General features: G+C 31.0%; 1 protein-coding gene and 1 long non-coding RNA gene across 2 annotated transcripts; one reads left to right on the forward strand and one right to left on the reverse strand.

Annotated features, from left to right (window-relative positions):
* Window positions 1–8,391: 8,391 nt before the first annotated feature.
* LOC150033650 (uncharacterized) lies at window positions 8,392–11,161 on the reverse strand. Its single transcript, XR_016531771.1, has 2 exons — window positions 11,021–11,161; window positions 8,392–8,815 (listed from the first exon to the last, which is right to left on the reverse strand). It is a non-coding gene; the product is annotated as an uncharacterized LOC150033650 (long non-coding RNA).
* Window positions 8,812–17,786, forward strand: LOC120084401 (putative disease resistance protein RGA1). The gene is made up of 3 exons (XM_039040167.2): window positions 8,812–11,869; window positions 12,094–12,223; window positions 17,238–17,786. Exons 1-2 carry the CDS (start codon window positions 8,812–8,814, stop codon window positions 12,123–12,125), a joined length of 3,090 nt encoding a protein of 1,029 aa, XP_038896095.2. The 3' UTR covers window positions 12,126–12,223; window positions 17,238–17,786.
* The last annotated feature ends 1,856 nt before the right edge of the window (window positions 17,787–19,642 follow it).

Here is a 19,642-nt window from a genome sequence, read left to right on the forward strand (position 1 = left end):
TTGTGTTACTTTTCTCTTCTCTTCTCTCCTTTAGTATTGTTTCTGATCGTTCAACCTCTTTCATTTGTCTTTCTTGTTTAATTGTCATTGTTGCTTGCCCAAAGTACCTTAGAGTGTTACTTTGTTAAGAGGCATAATTTGCATAAAAAATTGGTATAAGAGCCATAATTCATGCAAACAATAGGGAACGGGACTGTTAACTTGTAGAGAAAAGAAACTGTAGGCAATTCTAGGCTATCTGGTTTGGAATGATAAATTGCCAAATGAAATGGTGGATTATCTGCAATCCAAAACAATGAAAAGATGCTGGAAATTGAAAGAGTATGAAGAATAATTCTTAAATCAGGAAATCAGGGGAGTGTATTTCTGCCTTCCTTTGCTGCTATAGAATCCAGAATCTATCTATTTCTCTTTATTTTTTTTGTACCATTTGGGCTAGAAGAAATCTATATCGAACAATTCAGCTAGTTTGTTTGACAACTTAGATCAAGTTGAACTGACAATTTGGGATCTGTGTTGGCAGTTTAGCATCAAATTTTCTACCTCTCTTACCAACTTTGATCCTTGTTATGGGTGATTTTGGACCAAAAAACATAAAAAATATTTGGACAAAACATGGCCAACATGTTGTCACGTGAAGGGCAGTTAGGTGCATTTTCTCTTGGCCAAAATTTGGCATCAACGATCTTTAGTATATATATATATATATTTACATATAGTACAACAAATGTGCGGGTAGAGATTGAACCTTCGACCTCGAGGGAGGACAGTCATACCAATTATCATTGAGCTAAGTTCACTTTGACATCATAAGTTGGATAATTGTTATTTTATCTTGTAACTATTCGAGCCAACTTTTGCTTGTCAAAGATTAATCTCACTCACCTATTTTTAAAATAACAATATAATAGGAAAAAAATCACAACTAAATTAGAAATGAATATTTAGCGATAATCATAATGTAAATCTTCCTAAATTGGTTTGGTGGTAAATAGGAGGCATGATCTCGATAAAGGATGAAGAGGTTATGGGTTCAATATATGGTGCTATCTATACATAGGATTTAATATCATATGGATTTCTTTGACACCCAAATATTATAAGGTCAGGTGGGTTGTCCCATGAAACTAGTTGGGGTGCGTGTAAGTTGACCCAAACACTCATGAATATCAAAAAGATCATTCAAAGGTTAAAAGTCACCTTTTGTCCCTTAACTTTCATAGAAGTAACGATTTAGTTTATGAACTTTGGTTTATAACAATTTATTTCTTATACTTTAAATTTTGTAACAATTTAGCTCCTGAATTTTGCTATGTAACAATTTAGTCATTACAATTTAAAATTTGTAAGAATTTAGTCCTTATTGTAGAAATTAATGATAAGATTTAATAAGATTTCATGTATAAATAAACCGTTACATACTAAAATTCAAGGACCAAATCATTACAAAATTGAAAGTACAAAGACTAATCAAGGACTAAATTGTTACTCTCAAAAAAGTTTATGGACAAAAGTGATTTTTAACCTTTAAAATAAAAAGCTTGAAACTTGGTTGTGCCTCAAAAGATAAGGAGGAGAATTGGAAAAAAATACATAATAATAATGATAACAATAAATAGGTTAAAATTATAATTTAGTCTCTATACTTTGAAGTTTGTTCAATTTGAGTCCTTATAATTGTCCAAGTTTAGTCTTACTTTCGATAAATTTTAAATTTAGTCCTTACGACTAGTTTATTATCGATTTTTCTTAAATTTTTGTTATCTATTAGCATTTTTACCTTAAATTTTGAATACATGTTTATATATTGTATTTTCTTGCTGACAATTATTATTATTATTATTTAACTAATTTGGATAAAAATTAACTTTGAATAATTAAATTTAAAATTTATTAAAATTATTGAGACTAAATTTGAAAATTTATAAAAATAAAATTTGAACAAACTTATTTTAACCTATTATACATCCCTTGAAGAAAAGTTGGGTAATGATTAGCTATTAAATAAGTAATCCTTACCTAAAAACCAACAACTGTAGTGCATATTTTATTTCATTTTCATTTTGACTTATGAGATAGCTTTCAGTGGGCAATAATTATCATATGAAATCTGTGATCTAGAAAAACATAATCCATTTCTGTGCTCAAGTATATATCAGGGGCATTTACAATTTTAATAAAAAAAAAAATAAATGGAAAATTCGGCATATGCCCCTAAATTTTACCTTTTTACAAATATAGCAAATGACTCACACTTGAAAATTTGATTACTATCTGATTTTTATGTGATTATTATGTGATTACTATTTGATTTTTATGTGATTGTTATATAATTGTTATGTGATTGTCACAACTGTAATTAAGTCACACTTTTGGTTTCTTAAAATGTATTTGTCATACAATACAATTTTCCTATAAATTATCATATTAGTTGCAAAGTTAAGCATTATTCTTAAAAATTCTTGGAATAGATGTTAAATGTTTTTGGAATATGGGGTAGCCTGAGGGTGAGGAGTTGTATATAACTGTTGGAAGTTTTAGCACAATTATCATAAGCAATCTATTGTTTCATTAAAATCTTAACAAAGCATATTGTTAATATAGTTTTACTAATATGAATTTTTACCATCAACTTTAATGTTTGAGGTTCGATCCGCCCATATAATAAAAAATAAAAAATAAAAAATAAAAAAAACACAAAACACAGACTTTGAATTAACAATATGCTTTGTTAAAAAAACACAAAACACAGAGCACAACCTATTTTGGTGATTAAAAAAATATAAGGTTTGAATTTTTTGCAGTAAAATCAGAGATTAAGAATCTGTTTGCATTGACTAGAGAGAATTTTTTTGGAAAAAAAGTCATTTTATTTGAACTCTTTTAATAAAAACGATTTAAATCTAAGTATTTCAAAAGTTATTTTGAGTGGTTGTAAACACTTCATTTTTTTTTCCAAAACGACTTATTTTCAAAATTAATACTTGAAAAATTAAACCAAACACAATTTGAAGCAAGTATTTGGAAGTGTTTATAAACTTTATTTTGCAAGTATGTTTTATTTAGTTTTTTCTTTTCTTTTCTGAAAACCTTTTGCTACCCACCTATTTTGAAAAGATTTTTTTTTTATTTGAGAGTAGATTTCATAGTTTAATTGGAAATTATTGTGGAAAATTTGGGTGAGGTATGTCGATATTGCTATTGATTTAGAGAGAAAAGGCAAATGATGAAAAATGGTGTGGGTAATAATCAAGGATATTTGTAATACATAGTAGAATAAGAGAAAAAATCTAAAAATATATTACTATCTTTAAAATATTTACAAATATAGATGAGTTGACAATTCAATCTATGATATTTTTTTTTTTTTAATATCCAATTTCGCCCTCTCTTGTCTTATCTTATTTTCCATTTTTTTTAGTCTTTGTATTTTCTTTCTTTCTTCGATTTTTGCTTCTTCCCTCAATTTTTTCATTTTTTCATTTTCTTTTCTTTCTCACTTTTTGTTTCTTTTTTTTTTAATTTTATTCTTTCCTTTATCCGATTTTTGCTTCTTTCTTTTATTTTTTATTTTCTTTCAATTCCTCCTCTTTTTTTTCTTTCTTTTTTTTTCTTTTTTTAATTTTCTTTTCTTTCTTCGGTTTTTGCTTGTTTTTTTATATTTTCTTTCATTTCTCCAATTTTTGTTTTTTTCCTTTTCTTTTTTTTATTATTTTATTTTTTCTTTTTCCGATTTTTTGCTTCTTCCTTTTTTTTTTTAGTTTTTCTTTCATTTCTCTGGTTTTGCTTCCTTTTTTTTTCTATTTAATTTTCTTTCCTTTGCTTCTTCTTTTTCTTTTATTTTTAAAATTTTTCTTTCTTTTATTTGAATTTTTTCTTCTTCCCCTTTTTTTCACAAAAATTATGAGGTTGAGTTTCATACTCAATACTTGAAAGTACTCAATTCATAAGTGAATTAACACTAACAAGCCAATTATCAAGTTTGATTATTTATAACAAATAATAAATATAAATAGCAAATGAAAGTCTATCAGTGGTACCACTAATATTTTCTATCATTGATATCTTAATCTTTGATTATATTTTTATAGTTAATAGCCACTTATAGAAATCCATCATTGATAGCCAACTTAGTGAATTAATTAATAAAGTTGAATCTCGAACTAAAATGTAAGTAGAATGCCTAGAAGTTATCACTAATACCATGTTCATCAGTGATAGAAGCTATCATCGAAAAGAAAATGGATTTATATATGTTTGGGAAGGATAAGAAAGGGGCAAAAAGGTGTTCAATGGCTATGATTGATAGAAGGTACTACTGATAGCATGTTACCAGTGATAGAAGCTAATACTAGATGATAGAAGCTACCCGATAGCATGTCATCGGTGATAAAAGCTACCCGATAGTACTTTATTGGTGATAGAAGCAACCACTGATAGCACCTTATCAGTAATAGAGAACTATCACTGATAGCATGATATCAGTGAGATCATTGATAGCATCTTATCAGTGAAAGAAGCTATCACTAATAACCACAATATGAGTGATGTTAGTGATATCGGTGATAGAACTTAGGTGATATCTATATATCGAGTTTCTTTCAAAGGTGATAACCGATTATAAAAGTCTATCAGTGATAGCGACTGATAGCTGCCATTAGTGACATCAGTGATACCCATGATAAAAGATTATTAGTGATAGCTATTGTGGTAATCAAAGTTGTTCTTCTTCTTTCAAAATTGATCACTATTTATAAATCTATCATTGATAGCCACTTATAGCCTTAAGTATTAATATTTCAAGATTGATTGCAATTGATGAAAGTGAATCAATGATAGCTACTGATAATTGATAGCAAATTAAAAGCTAATATTTCAAGATTGTATTATTTTTTCTCAAATTGAAAGTTATCACTGATAGCAACTATCATCGATAGCAATTGATAGAAGCTATCAGCGATAACAGCTGATAGCAACAATCAATGACGTGGCTATCACTGATAGCTACTATCAATGATAGATTTTAATTTGAGAAAACCGGGAAGAAGCGAACAAAATGGTGGCTAGGCATGAGTTTTTTAGTCTTTTACCATTTTTTAATCTATATATGCAATTATTTTATCCTTGTACTATATATTCTATTATTTTGGGCTTAAATTCTATTTATGCAACTAGTCCTATAATCAAAGGTAATCCGATATCTATTTAGATCGAATCTATTTAGAGTGAGATCACGGATTTAGGAGTGGGGCCCACCATTAATTAGAATATTGGTAAATTGGAGAAAATTTCTAGTCCTATTGTTGCATGGTACACTTCCATACCTCTTCCCATCCAATGAATGACATGTGTCCATATTATGGCCCACCTTCATTTTAAATAACGATTTCATCTTTTTTTTTTCGGTCTCTCATGTTTAATTTACATTATTTTTTTATAACTTTCACTCCCATCTTTAATTCATATATATTTTTTATATTCTTAATTTTGATTTGTTTCATTTTCTCATTCTTTTTTCTTTTCTTTTTCTTTTTTTGTCACTCTCTCATTTTATCTTCTTCACCAATTTCTTCATTTTGATGTGTTTCATTTGAGTGCTCCATTTATCCAGCAAATCAGACTCCAAATACTTTATTTTATAATGTTGGCCGTCCAATGTTTCCATTTAATCAGGTATTTGTTAAATAATTTAATAATATTTTTATTTTCAAATAAAGCCACATCATAATATCATTTTAAAACTCCATATTATTGTCAAATTAATTTATATTTATTATTGATGTTTGAATATTGGATATACATAGATATTCTATTCAAATTGGATTTCCAACCAACACGCTCCACGTTAGAACCACCATCCAATTCACTCAAACAAACACAACACCATTCTCAAATGAGAAGAGTCAAGATGACTAAAATCAAATATTTTTTATATGTGGAGATATAACGTAGAAGTAGCAATATAATTTGTGAATTTATTATTTGCATATTAATGCTTTTTAATGAACTGTTGATTTAATTTGTGAAAAGAATTAATTTTTTTAAAAAAAATTATTAAGTTACAAATAAAAGTATCATAATGGATAACCTAGTTATAAATAAAACATAAATATAATAATTAAATTGAAATAAATCATTATTCTTGCTAGTTTATTTTTAAAATACACGAAATAAATTAAAAGAATGGTAAAAGGAAAAAAATAAAAATAGGAATGGAGATTGAAGTGTTGAAATTAGTTTGAAAATAAAAGTTAAAAAGAAAAAAAAAATATATAGGTGGTTAGAGATGAATAAGCCATATATTTATGTGTTCAAAGAATAAATAAAATCTTCTTTTCTTTTTATACATTCAAATAAAATGAAGAAATTGGTGAAGAAAATAAAAATGAGAGAGTGGAAAAAGAAAAAGAAAAAGAACCAAAGAAAAAAAAAAGGACTGGAGAGTTGGAAATCAATTTTAAGAAAGAGAAAATGAAACAAACCAAAAAATAAAAGTATAAAAAAATATAAATTAAAGATGAAAGAGAAAGTTGTTATGAAAAATAATGTAAGTCAAAGATGATAGAGAAAGTTGTTATAAGAAAATAATGTAAATTAAACATGAGAGAGATAAAAAGAAAGAAATCTTTAGGTAAAATGAAGGTAGACCATAATAGTGACACATATCACTCATTGGATGGAAGAGATATAGAAGAATTCCATACAATGCCTCGTTACCTAAGAATGACAGATACTTCTAATTGTTTAGAGAATCGATATCAGATACGGATACGATACGGATACGTCTAGATACGTAATAGATACGCGTATCTGCTTCCAAATACGTGAAGGGATACGTGGGTCAATTTTTTTTAAGCCCAACCCACAACCTAGAGAGATTTTAAAATCATCAAAAATCATTTTTTTTTCATTTTTAAAATCACTCAAAAACACACTTTTAATTCCTCAAAATTAATTTATTTTTCAATTTTACACTTTTAAATACAATTTTCATATATCAAAATTAGTTTGAAGAATTAAACATGTTTCACAATGATTTTGAAAATGATAAAAGTGATTTCAACCATTTTAAAATCACTTCTAAACATAAAAGTCTAAGCAATCTAAAACAGAATAAATTTAAAAAAAAAAAAAACATAAAAAAAAAACCTGAAACATAATTAAATCTCCATTCTTTCCTTCTGTTTCACTATTTAAATCATGATTCACACCCCCTTTATTCACAACTTCATTCTTCAATCTTCATATTCTACTTCTTTCCTACCGTCTACTCTAGTTGCTCAACAATCACTTGACGTTATTAGATTTTTTTTCAAGTTTTCACTCTCTTCTTAAATATATTTTAATATAACTTAAAATAACTATTATAACAATTAACTAGACATTATATATATATATATATATATATATATATATATATATATATATATATCGTATCTTCGACGTATCTATATCTTAGTTTTTTAAAAATTAACATATCGTCGTGTCGTATCTATATCATGTATATATATCTGTGCCTCTGCTTCTTAGCTTGTTACCATTGGATTGGAAAATAAATTGAATAAACATTTCAAGACTTGCAAGTAGTAGCTTAAGAAACACCACGTTTGTACCTTCCAACTAGTAGTGGCTCGAATTATATCGAAGGGAAAATGGAAGCTCAGATAGCAAATAATAATTTATAAAAAAAAAAAAAAAAAAAAAAAAAAAAGACCTGAATTGAATTGTATTTGTTTAAAGATATAATATAAAGTGTACGGGTATTCGGAAATGATCATAAACAATAATATCAGTTCAATTATAAACTATTAGAAGATTATTTTGGTCCAAGAATTTGGATTTGGGTTTCCCTTTCTTCTTTTGCAAGATTCTTTAAGATTTTCATAATAATGGAATGTGATTTAAAACAATGAGCTAACTAGAGTATATGACAGAATTTTTAGGAAAGCTACTTTTAAAGCTCATAGGTAGTTTAGAACGTGAGAAAAAAATTGAAAAGTGATTCTCTGAGAATTACTTTGTCCTCCCAAAATCAATCCCAGACAAACACTTTGGCCCTTCACTTTATTGATACTTAACCAGTGAGAAAGATCCACCATTAGATACTTAACCATTTTTCTAAGAAATTGATTTCATGTGTTTCACTCAAAATCACTTTCTTCTAAAACTCATTCTTTAAAAGGTGGTTATTTTTTTTCCCAAGAGTAAACTCTTGAAAGGTCAATCCAAATACATTGAAATGATGATTTCGATTATACTATATATCTCTGGACTTTGGGATAGTTTTCAATTTGGATCTAATTTTGTCTTGTAAGGTTCGGCCACTAAACCACAACTAATTAATCGATTGAATCTAGTTAAAAAAAATTTAGTAAGTGTTTTGACTTCTAGTTCATGTAAATTACGCGGTTTGATGGATTATATATTGTGCAAAAGGGGAAGAGTTTTACACACAAGTGTTGACGCCATTACTAGCTATAGCTAGACTCCAAAAAAGTCCATTTTTCTCCACCTTCAGATCTCAGAAAACAGTTCCATGGCTGAAGGAATTCTGTTCAATCTTGCTGGGGAGATCATTAAGAAACTAAGCTCTCTAGCTTTTCAACAACTTGGAATGCTATGGGGAGTCAACGATGATCTTACAAACTCACCAGCTCTGTTTCAGCCATCAAGGCTGTACTTCTTGATGCCGAAGAACGTCAAACTGGAAGTAATTCTCTACAGGATTGGCTCGGAAAACTGAAAGAAGCTCTTTATGATGCGGAAGATGTACTTGATGAAATCTCTTATGAGGCTCTACATCGAGAAGTGATGACTGCAGGAAAAAAAGCCAAGCAAGTAAGGATCTTCTTCTCTAAATCTAATCCAGTTGCATTCAATTATAAAATGGCACGTCAAATAAAGAATGTTAGAGAGAGGTTAGGAGTCATTGCTGCTGAAAGAAAAGAATTTCATTTCGCTGAAATGTTTGGACAAAAGTTTCAGTATCCTCTGTTTGATCAAATTCATATTGGGGCAGAGACTCGCTCTAAATCAAATAATGAAGAGGTGATTGGAAGGGATGGTCATAAGAGAGTAATAAAAGACCTTTTACAAGATATGAAAGTCAAACACAATATTTCATTCATAGCAATAGTTGGAATGGGTGGAATAGGCAAGACAACGCTAGCTAGATCCCTCTTCAATGATGCACAGGTATCCAAATATTTTGATCTAAAAATTTGGGTTTGGGTTTCTCAAAATTTTGAAGTAAAAATAGTAATGGAAAAAATTATAGAATCCATAACTGAGAGTCGTCCTAATGTACAAGGGATGGAATCTTTACAAAACCAGCTTCAAAAAATGATCCAAGGAAAGAAATACTTGTTGGTTATGGATGATATATGGAATGAAAGTGAACAAAAATGGTTTGATTTGAAAAACTTGTTAATGGGTGGTGCGAGAGGGAGTAAGATTATGATCACAAAGCGTGACAGTACACTAGCAGTAGAGATCTCAAACATGACCAATTTGATCACTCTAAAGGGCCTATCCGCGTGTAATTCTTGGTCATTGTTGAAAAGAGTGGCATTTATGGATGGTATAGAGCCTACAAATCCGAAATTCATAAAAGTAGGAAAAGAAATTGTAGTGAAATGTGGAGGTGTTCCTCTTATAATAAGGCATATAGGACGTTTGCTATACAACAACACATCAGAAGAAGAGTGGACATCCTTCAAGAACAACCAACTTTCACGAGTCATCCAACATGATCAAAATATGATACCCATATTAAGATTGAGCTACAACTACCTTCCACCAAATTTGAAGCGATGTTTTGCTTATTCATCCCTGTTACTTAAACATTGGCCCATCCATAAAGATGAATTGATCCAACAATGGATGGCTCAAGGTTTCATCCAGGCATCTAATTGCGGTAAATCCATGGAAGATATAGGAAATGACTATTTCATGGAATTATGTTGGAGGTTTTTTTTTGAACATTCAGGCAGAGTCTCGGATTCTTATATTTTTGTGCATGATGTGATGCACGATCTTGCAAAGACGGTAGCAGGAAATGAATATGTATGTATAAGTTCAAAAAATAATTATGACAATGTTAGTGAAAAAACTCGTCATGTTTCATTTGATCATAAAATAAAATCATGGTGGGATGATCTACCTACATTGTGCAAGGGTGAAGGATTAAGGACGTTTCTTCCATCATATTATCCTTATAAGGCGGTGGTTGAAGTCAATAAAGTTTCTTTGAATGCACTGTTTTCTAGTTTTCCACGTTTGCGAGTATTATGTCTAGGAGACTCAGAGATTAAAATAGTGCCAAAGTCTATTGAAAAGCTTAGGCAACTTCGATATCTAGATCTTTCTGGGAATGAGAATATGGTATCACTCCCAAATTCTATTTCTAAGTTGCAACATTTGGAAACACTCAATCTAAAGAGGTGCTTTGCACTAAGAGAATTGCCAAGAGGAACTTGCAATCTTGTAAATCTAAGGCATCTTTACCTACCTCTTTGTCTAACCTATATGCCGGAAGGAATGGGGAAGTTGACTTGCCTACAAACATTGAGTTTCTTCGTATTAGACAACAACAGGGAGGATACACGTAGCAGCAAGTTAAGTGAATTGAATGGGCTGAAGGATTTAAGAGGGTGTTTAACTATTGATGGTTTAGATCAACTGAGATCTAATCCAAAAGAAGCCAGCAGCGCAAACCTAAAAGATAAAAAAGGTTTGCAAAATCTCCAACTGACATGGAACCTGAGCAAAGATGTAAAGTACAAAGCTGATGAAGCTGGTGGTTGTAGTGATGTAAAAGTAATGGAAGGTCTAGAGCCACAACAAAATGTTGAATATTTGAGCATTCATGGATATAGTGGAGCAAGATTACCGGATTGGATGTCTAGACCACTCTTGAAGTTAACTAGTATCCGGATCCAAGAATGCCATAGATTGCAACATTTGACTCAGTTGAACTATCTTCCTAGTCTCAGAGAAGTAATTTTGAGAAGCATAATACCTGTTAAGTTCATAGACAAGAATGATCCCTGCCCTTCATCAGTGTTTTTTCCATCTCTCAAGACTCTGTGTTTAGAAAATATGCCAAACTTGAAAGGATGGTGGGAAAAGGAATCAACAGCTGGGTTGCGTCCAGCTTTTCCATGCCTTACTACGCTATCAATCTCCAACTGTCCCAAGCTAGCTTCCATTCCAGAACACCCATGTTTAGAAAATCTCAAGTTAGACGATGTTGGTCTTCAGATGATGAGTAGCATAGGAACCAGCTTAGACGCCTCTCAATCATCATCATCATCTTCCAGTTTGAAGAGTCTAAACCTCAAAAGAATCGGAGATCTCGAAAATCTACCCTGCAAATTACGGCAAAAGCTAACTTCTTTGGAGTATCTGCATATGGAAGAATGCCACAATTTGGAGAAGTCGCTGTGTGACGATCATGAAGCCACACAATGGAATTTACTCCATAATCTCCGGGTGTTGTGGCTTTGGGAACTTCGAAAACTGGTCTCGCTCCCAATTGAAGCTCGCCATTGGACTTCCCTTCGATATCTAATCATAAGTAAATGCCCAAATTTGAGAAGCTTACCAGAATGGATCGGTTGCCTGGTTTCACTTCATTTACTGTATATTATCGACTGCCCTGAATTGAAGTCGCTCCCAGAGGAGATGCGGCAACTCAAATCTTTGATAGCCGGCTGCCCAGATTTAGAAGAAAGATGCAAAGAGGGAGGTGAGGATTGGCCTAAAATTTCACACGTCCCCCATTTTTCCAAGTATTTTTACTATTTCGAGAGGGGCCAAGACCAAGACCACGGCACTGCTAACACTGCCCACGCTTCTTCATCTTCAGGTATTCATTCTTCTCATAATTCCTTTTCTTCCTACAAAAATATACCTTAAATTTACATTTGGTTACCTCGATTTTGAATTTGATCCCAATGCAATTTAGTGTTCATTTTTCAAAATGTTTTTGTAATCTATAAATTATTATTGAAAAACTAGACGATAATAAAGATAAATAACTTATGCAGCTTACGGAAGTGACATAATGTTTATAAACTTTTGGATCTGCAGACATGACCTTATTTATCCATATACGTCCATAAGTATCCACATCCACATCGATATTCAACATATATAAGGGGTAGAAGCAAAGAATGAAAAATGGAGAAAAATGAAACTGTTAGTCACCAACATGTTCCTGGTATGAAAATTCTACTTAACTTTTTTTTTCCTTTTAATTTAATTAGTTTATACGTTTTAAATCTACCTTTAAATATTCCCGCCCCGATCAAGACAGGGAATCTCCGATTTGACTGAGGATGGAGGTCAAATCAAGGATCCTAACCGGGTCCTCGGTCGAAGACGGGGACGGTATCCCCACCCCATCCCCGTCCCTGATTAATTTTTTTATTTTTTTAATATATATATATATATATATATATATATATATATATATATATATATATACACACAAATAAATATATTTATATATAATTATATGGGACATTTACAAATATAACAATCAGCCTCAAACTATTAGCAGAGATGACATAATGTAAAAAAAATTATAAATATGACAAAATTTAGATAGTCTATCAACGATAGACCATATTGTTGGTAGGAGTCTATCAGTGATAGACCATATTGCTGGTAAGAATATATCAACAATAGAAGTCTATCGCGTATAGATTTGCCTATATTTGCAATTTTTTTAAAATGATGTTATACACTTAGTTATTATCCCTAAAAATGAAATTTCTATCAGTGAAATGCAATTTCTGTCACAAGATGAGGCATATAAGACAAGATTGTTTCTTCTTAGAAAAGAAACAAAATCAAAAGTAACCAAAAAAAAGGAAAAAAAAAACAAGTAGAGGAACCTAAAGTTGAAGCATCTGTGGCAGAGTAGAGTTCTTTTGTCTTTTCTGATGCCCTACAACATCTCGGTACAATACAATCAGTAATAATATAAATGAAACATACAATTGGGTACTAGATTCGGGATGTACCTTCCATATGATGACACCTTCAAAAAGCTGATTCACCACTTATAAAAGTAAAGTTGTGATGAACGTTTGATTTATACGGGAAACAACAACTCATGCAAAATCAATGAAATAGGATCAGTTTCTTTAAAATTTAAAGATGGCTAAGCAATTTTGTTAAGAAATGTTAGACATGTGCCAACACTAAAGAGGAATTTAATCTCTTTAAGAATTTTGGATTCTATTGAATGTGAGTACCATGGATATGGAGGAAGATTTGAGGTTACAAAAGATTCAAATGTGGTATTAGTTGAAGAAAAGATCAATGGACTCTATTTGATTAGAGATGTTTGAAAACTTCAAGCAGCATTAATTTCGAGCGATAAATTCTCAGAGGCAACCAATGACAAACGTTATCACACATTAGTAGTAAATATTTGAAGATATTGTCAAACCAATGATTACTTCCAACTAGTTTATCTGAAAATTTGAGTTTTTGTGAACATTGCATTATTGAGAAAGCCACAAGGCAAGGGTTCTCAAAGGCAAAACATAATATAATGGGGATCTTTGACTATGTCCATTTTGATCTATAGGGACCTACTCAAACACCTTCACTCAATGGATCCAAGTATTTTCTATATCTTATTGATGATTTCTCAAGAAAAAGCTCAGTTTTCTTTCAAAAAACAAAAGATCAAGCTCTTAATAAATTCAAAGAAGGGAAGATCTTAGTTGAAAATCAAACTTATAGACAAATAAAATATCTTAGAACAGACAATAGGCTTGAGTTTTTTAATGAGAAATTCAATAACTTTTGTGAACAAAACAGTGCAGTTAGACATAGAACTCTTAGGCAACACTCCAACAAAATAGAGTAGCTGAAAAGCTAAATAAAACCATAATGGATAAGGTTAGATGCCAAATGTTAGATGGAATGATACCTAAATTTTTTTTGGCAGAAATAGTATCATAAACTATCTATACACTAAATAGATGTCTACATCACTCTACAAGTTTCATAACACCTGAGAAAAGATAAACTAAACACCATCCTAAACTAAAGAACATTAAAGTTTTGGGTTGTGTAGGGTATGTACATCAAAATCAAGGGAAATTAAAACATAGAGCCATTATTTGTTTATTTTCTATATAGAATAAAGTTGATGGCTTATTTTTTATTACCTGAACTTATTTATCATACATGTGGTTTTGCAAGTGTAGTTTTTTATAAAAATTTTAAAAAATATCTCATTAAGGAATTTGGACTAGTTGGAAACAGGTATGATCTAGATCACTTTACATGTAATTTACATGTTATCCATCCATACTTGATCTATGTCATTGAATATATTGGAACTGGTGATCAAAGAAGGTTTAGTTACCAGAGTAGTGACAAAAGTTGTCTTGATTTTGTGCTAATGCAAGATATGGACCAGATTGAACTAAGGAAAAATCTATTATAAAAATAACTTGTTTATGTGCGCTTAATGTTTATGTGATTTAATTACATCAGATACACAAACATAGCCCAAGTGGAATATTGTTAGTGATAGAGTAAACACATATGCAGCAGAAAAAATCAGAATCAATAAGCAATCTAACTACACTTATTTTGAATTTAAAAAGCATGCAAAGAAACATTTTCATATAAGAGGGTCTCAAGAATTCGATACCTTTGATGAAACTCTTCAATTCTAGCTCCTCTCCACGAATTGAACCTCCAAATCATTAATAGACCACCATAATGATCTTCTCTACTATCCTCTAACTTGGATTGAGTGGTGGAAACTCTGATTGAGGCCAATTTGGTTGGGAAGGATGAGGGTTTGAAATAGAAAACCAGAAATTCAGAATTTCAAATACCATGAACTTCTTCCAATCTAAAAATTGGAGTATGTAAGGTGTTTAAACATGCAACCACTCACTTAACCAGCTGATTGACACTTCAATCAGCATTACGTGAGTGAGCTAGGTATTGGTTAGTGGATTAATCCAACAAATTTTGGATTAATCCACTAACTCAACATTTTTCAAATTTTTAACTTTATTTCATTAAATTAATTTTCTTTCAAAATTAATTTAAACAAAAATTCAATGATAAATATTGAATTTTTAAAAATGAAAATAATTTATTTAAATAATTAATTAATTAATAATTTAATATCAAATATTAAATTAATTAAACACCTTAATTTATACATGAATCCTATTCATGTTAATCAATATTTAAATATTTTAATCTCTCCAATTACGTCTAATTTTGATAAATTTAAACATTTTAATAATATCGAATATAATTAACCAAACCCTAAATTGAATTTTGAACACTTTAAATTCAAAACCCTAATTTCGATTTTGAACATTTTAAATTCGCTCAATTCAATAATCAAATGAGTAATTTTACAAGCTAGTAGAATGACTTTATGGACCTACAAATCATGAGCTCCAACGATTTGAGATCAATTGGCTAAACTCTTTGGATTAAATTAATTAATATTCGTTAACTATTGACACATACCACTATAACTCGATAATTGAATTCTCTTCACGGTAGATATATTTCTATCCAGTTTAACCATAATTAGTAAGTCGATCATTCACAGGTTGTTCGTATTTATAGCTAAGAGAAAATTATTGTTTTATCCCTATAAACACATCTTAGTCCTTAAGCTCCCAATGATCCTCTATTGCACAATTGGTTTATAGTCCAACGAATAAATTATATCCCTCTCGACCATGAGAGGGCGGAACCCCTTTGTTCGAAACCAGGAGTCAGTATTTAAGGGAACAACCTATCTGCTAACCCTAAATTGGGTAGGAGTGAATTCCATCCTGTAGGACTATGTCCCCAGTTGTCTATTCGGTATTACCCCTAAAATGGGAGGCTTATTGAGCAGTACTATTGCACTAATCCCACCTATGCAGATCAAAGGATAATCCCAAATAAACAAGAGTTCATAGTTAGCTCAGAATTAAGATTGAGTTACCCTAAGTCATCGAATTTGAAATAGTCAGTTTTTACAGTAAACGGTCATTATAAAGAAAATTGACTATTTCATGGTTCTGTCTTATGCAAACATCTTTTGCATAGGATGTCTCCACTCGCATGTCTCTACATGAACGATTTCAGGATTAAATTGTTTATATCAGTATACAAAGTAGGTCGCTTCCAATAGTGTCACGAGGATGAGGTACCAACTCTCATCCATATACGTATAGAGCATTTTGGCTATATACTAAAACTTGATCCACTTTTATGTCTCTACATAAAGTTAAAGTATTCATACTATAGTCTTGGATTCGATTATTAGATTTTACAATAGAATTCAATATCAGTAACATTTTATTGAATGAACAACTCAATAATACTTTATTGATAAATAGAATATGTTGCCAATATTACGAACTGTGAATTTTAGAATATTCCCAACAATCTCCCAATTGGACTAATACTCCAGTGAGTTACAAATATATACAAATATATAATGAACACAATTTTGAGAGACAGAGAGAAAATACAATAAATTTGGGCATCTATATACCGTTGGCATTCTCCCATTTGCCCTAGATTATGAAGCTCGTAGTCCTAGTCCGACCAGGTGACCCTCGAACACTTTGGTCGAAAGGGCCTTCGTAAATGGATCTACAAGATTGTCCTCAGAGGCTATCTTCATGACTATCACATCTCTTCGCTGTACTATCTCTCTGATGATATAGTACTTTCTCTCGATATGTTTTTCGCGTTTGTGGCTTCTTAGTTCCTTGAATTGGAAACTGCTCCACTGTTATCATAATACAGAGTAATAGCCATATACATATTTGGAACCACTTCCAAATCTGTCAGGAAATTGCGTAGCCATACTCCTTCTTTAGCTGCTTCACATGCAGTAATATATTCAGCTTCTATCGTGAAGTCAGCGATACAATTTTGTTTGATGTCTCTTCACACTATAGCTCCTCCGTTAAGAGTGAAAACTGATTCTGAAGTAGATTTCCTAGAATCTCCATCAATCTGAAAATCATAATCAGTGTATCCCGTAAGGATCAAATCCTTATGCCCATAGACAAGCATATTGTTCCTCATTCTCCAGAGATACTTGAGGATGTTCTTAATAGCAGTTCGATGGTTGTGTCCAGGGTTGGTGTTAGGTCGGTAAAAGATATATATTTTCTATGTTAATTCCCCCAAATAATATTGATTATTTGCTTTTAATGCTCATTTTGTAGGTAAAACGGTCCCAGAGGCGATTAGGAGTCATTCTGAGAAATTTGGGCAAAAAAGGATAAAAAAAAATGACCAAGAAAGTCAACAAAATTGAAGAGAATCAGATAAATTACCAAAATTTCATCAAGCTTCAGCGTCATGACCATAGAAGAATCGTCGGCTTGAAGATAGAAAGCTCATTTTTACTGCAGAACAGGCCAGCGTTGCAACGCTCCAGAATTTGATGCGACTGATCCACACACGCGCCACGGCAGTGCAATATCATGGCCAATGTCACGCCTCAAGTGCAACGCTTCTTGGCTTTTTTGGGATTTAGCATTGCGATGTTGAGCACCCTACAAGTATAAATAGCTTTCTTTCATTTTTGCAAAGAAGAAAGCACGATTTCGGTAGAAGCTGGAATTTCTCTTTGTATCAATTAGTCTCTATGGTAATTTTGTTTCCTACTTAGGTTAGATTTTGATTTCTTTTTGGACTGTAGTAAACAATTTGTAATTATTCATGAATTTGTCTATGGATTTATGAAGTAATCAATCTTGTTTCTATTTCAAGAGTTCTTGCAATTCTTTTGAGTTTTCTACTTGTCTTTATCATTAGCAATCTAATTTGAGCACTCTTAAAGCATGTTGAATGATCTATATCTTGAACATGTTTAGCCTAGATGTTTGGTTTTGTCACACTCATGATTGAATGCGTTTCTTTTAATGTATTCAATAGAATGTCTAGCCAAGATCTACAAGAGGCAACAGTAATTGTGTGTTTAATTGCTATCCTTGGATGCACTAATTACTAGATTTGAAGAAATTTAGTTAATTGAAGTAAGCGATCTTGACAATTAATCAGCGCAATTGAATCCTATGACTTAATACACGTGTTTTCTCTTCTATATGTCCTCTATTGAACCCAATAGAGGTAGAAGCATATAGATTGATTAAGGTTAGGGCTATCCTACCTTAATTAATGATTAGGACGCTTTCTTGACTAGATTCATGCTAGTTGTCTACCTTTGTAAAGACTAGTTTAATCTAGTTAAGTAGGTAGTTGCAAGCTTAATCCGATTGTAAATTAAATTTATAGAATTTAGTGATAGGAATTGCTTGAATGTCTAACTTCGATTAGAAGCAAGATTGTTCTAAATTTTGTTTACAATTATCCTTTGTCTTTTGATTTTTCGCATGTTTCTTATCTTAATAAAAAAAAAAAAAAAAAACCCCGTTTTATAGCTTTCATAGTTAAGCTTGGTTAAGGAAAAGATTAAATAATATTTCACTATGGATCGACCTCTTACTTCTAATTTAACTATGAGTTAGTTTAGGTTGTTGTTGGAGCTTTAAAAATATTGTTTGTTTTGGGTTAGGTAGAACTAACGACACCTACTTAGCTCCGAACAGTTGGACTGGAACTTGCTGACAATTCCAATTGCAAAGCATATATCAAGATATGTACAGAACATAGTGTACATCAAACTCCCAACTGTTGATGCATATGAAATTTTTTTCATTTCTTCAACTTCTTGAGACGTCTTAGGACATTGTTCATCTGACAAATGAATTCCATGTCAAAAAGGTAGCATACACTTTTTGAAATTTTGTATATTATACCTTGACAACATCTTGTCAATATAAGATGTTTGAGATAGCGCTAGCGTTCTATTCTTGTGATTCCGAATAATTTGGATCCCAAGAACGTATTATGCATCTCCTAATTCTTTCATTTGAAATTGCGATGTTAGTCATTTTTTTAATCAACAAGAAAACTTGTCTCATTCCCAATGAGCACATTATAAGAATTCTGGGCTTTAATGTCGGTTGATAACCAACATTAAAGATAGTGTTATTAAAGCCCTTTAATGTCGATTGTCTTTAATGTCAGTTTTAAACCGACATTGAAGATGGTGTACAATGTTGGTTTAAATCTGACATTAAAGACAACAGACATTAAAGGGCTTTAATAATACTATCTTTAATGTCGGTTGTCAACCGAATCAACCGACATTAAAGCCCTTTAATATCGATTTTAAACTAACATTAAAGCCCAGAATTATTGTACATTTTTTCAATTATTGTCTGTTTTTTGTAAATACCATGTCCGTTTTTTTCAATTATTGTCCGTATATTCGATATAATTATTGTCCAATCCATTTTTAATGTCGGTCATAAAGTTAAAAATGACATGTCCCTAAAACCAAGGTAATCAACCTGTACATGCACAAAATAAATTCTTAATTCCTTTCACAAATCCATAATAATGAGTTATAAAAGAGGAATTGGAGATATAATTTAACTCTAAAACCAAGATAATCAACAAATTATCAAAACTCATAAGCGTTACATAGCAAAATTAAAATTTTAATCCAAATAAGAGTGAGAACTTACTTTTAAACTATAAAATACAAACTATAACTTAT

Source organism: Benincasa hispida, chromosome 9, assembly GCF_027475165.1.
Source record: "Benincasa hispida cultivar pf3 chromosome 9, pf3_genome.v1.1, whole genome shotgun sequence".
Lineage (NCBI taxonomy): Eukaryota > Viridiplantae > Streptophyta > Magnoliopsida > Cucurbitales > Cucurbitaceae > Benincasa > Benincasa hispida.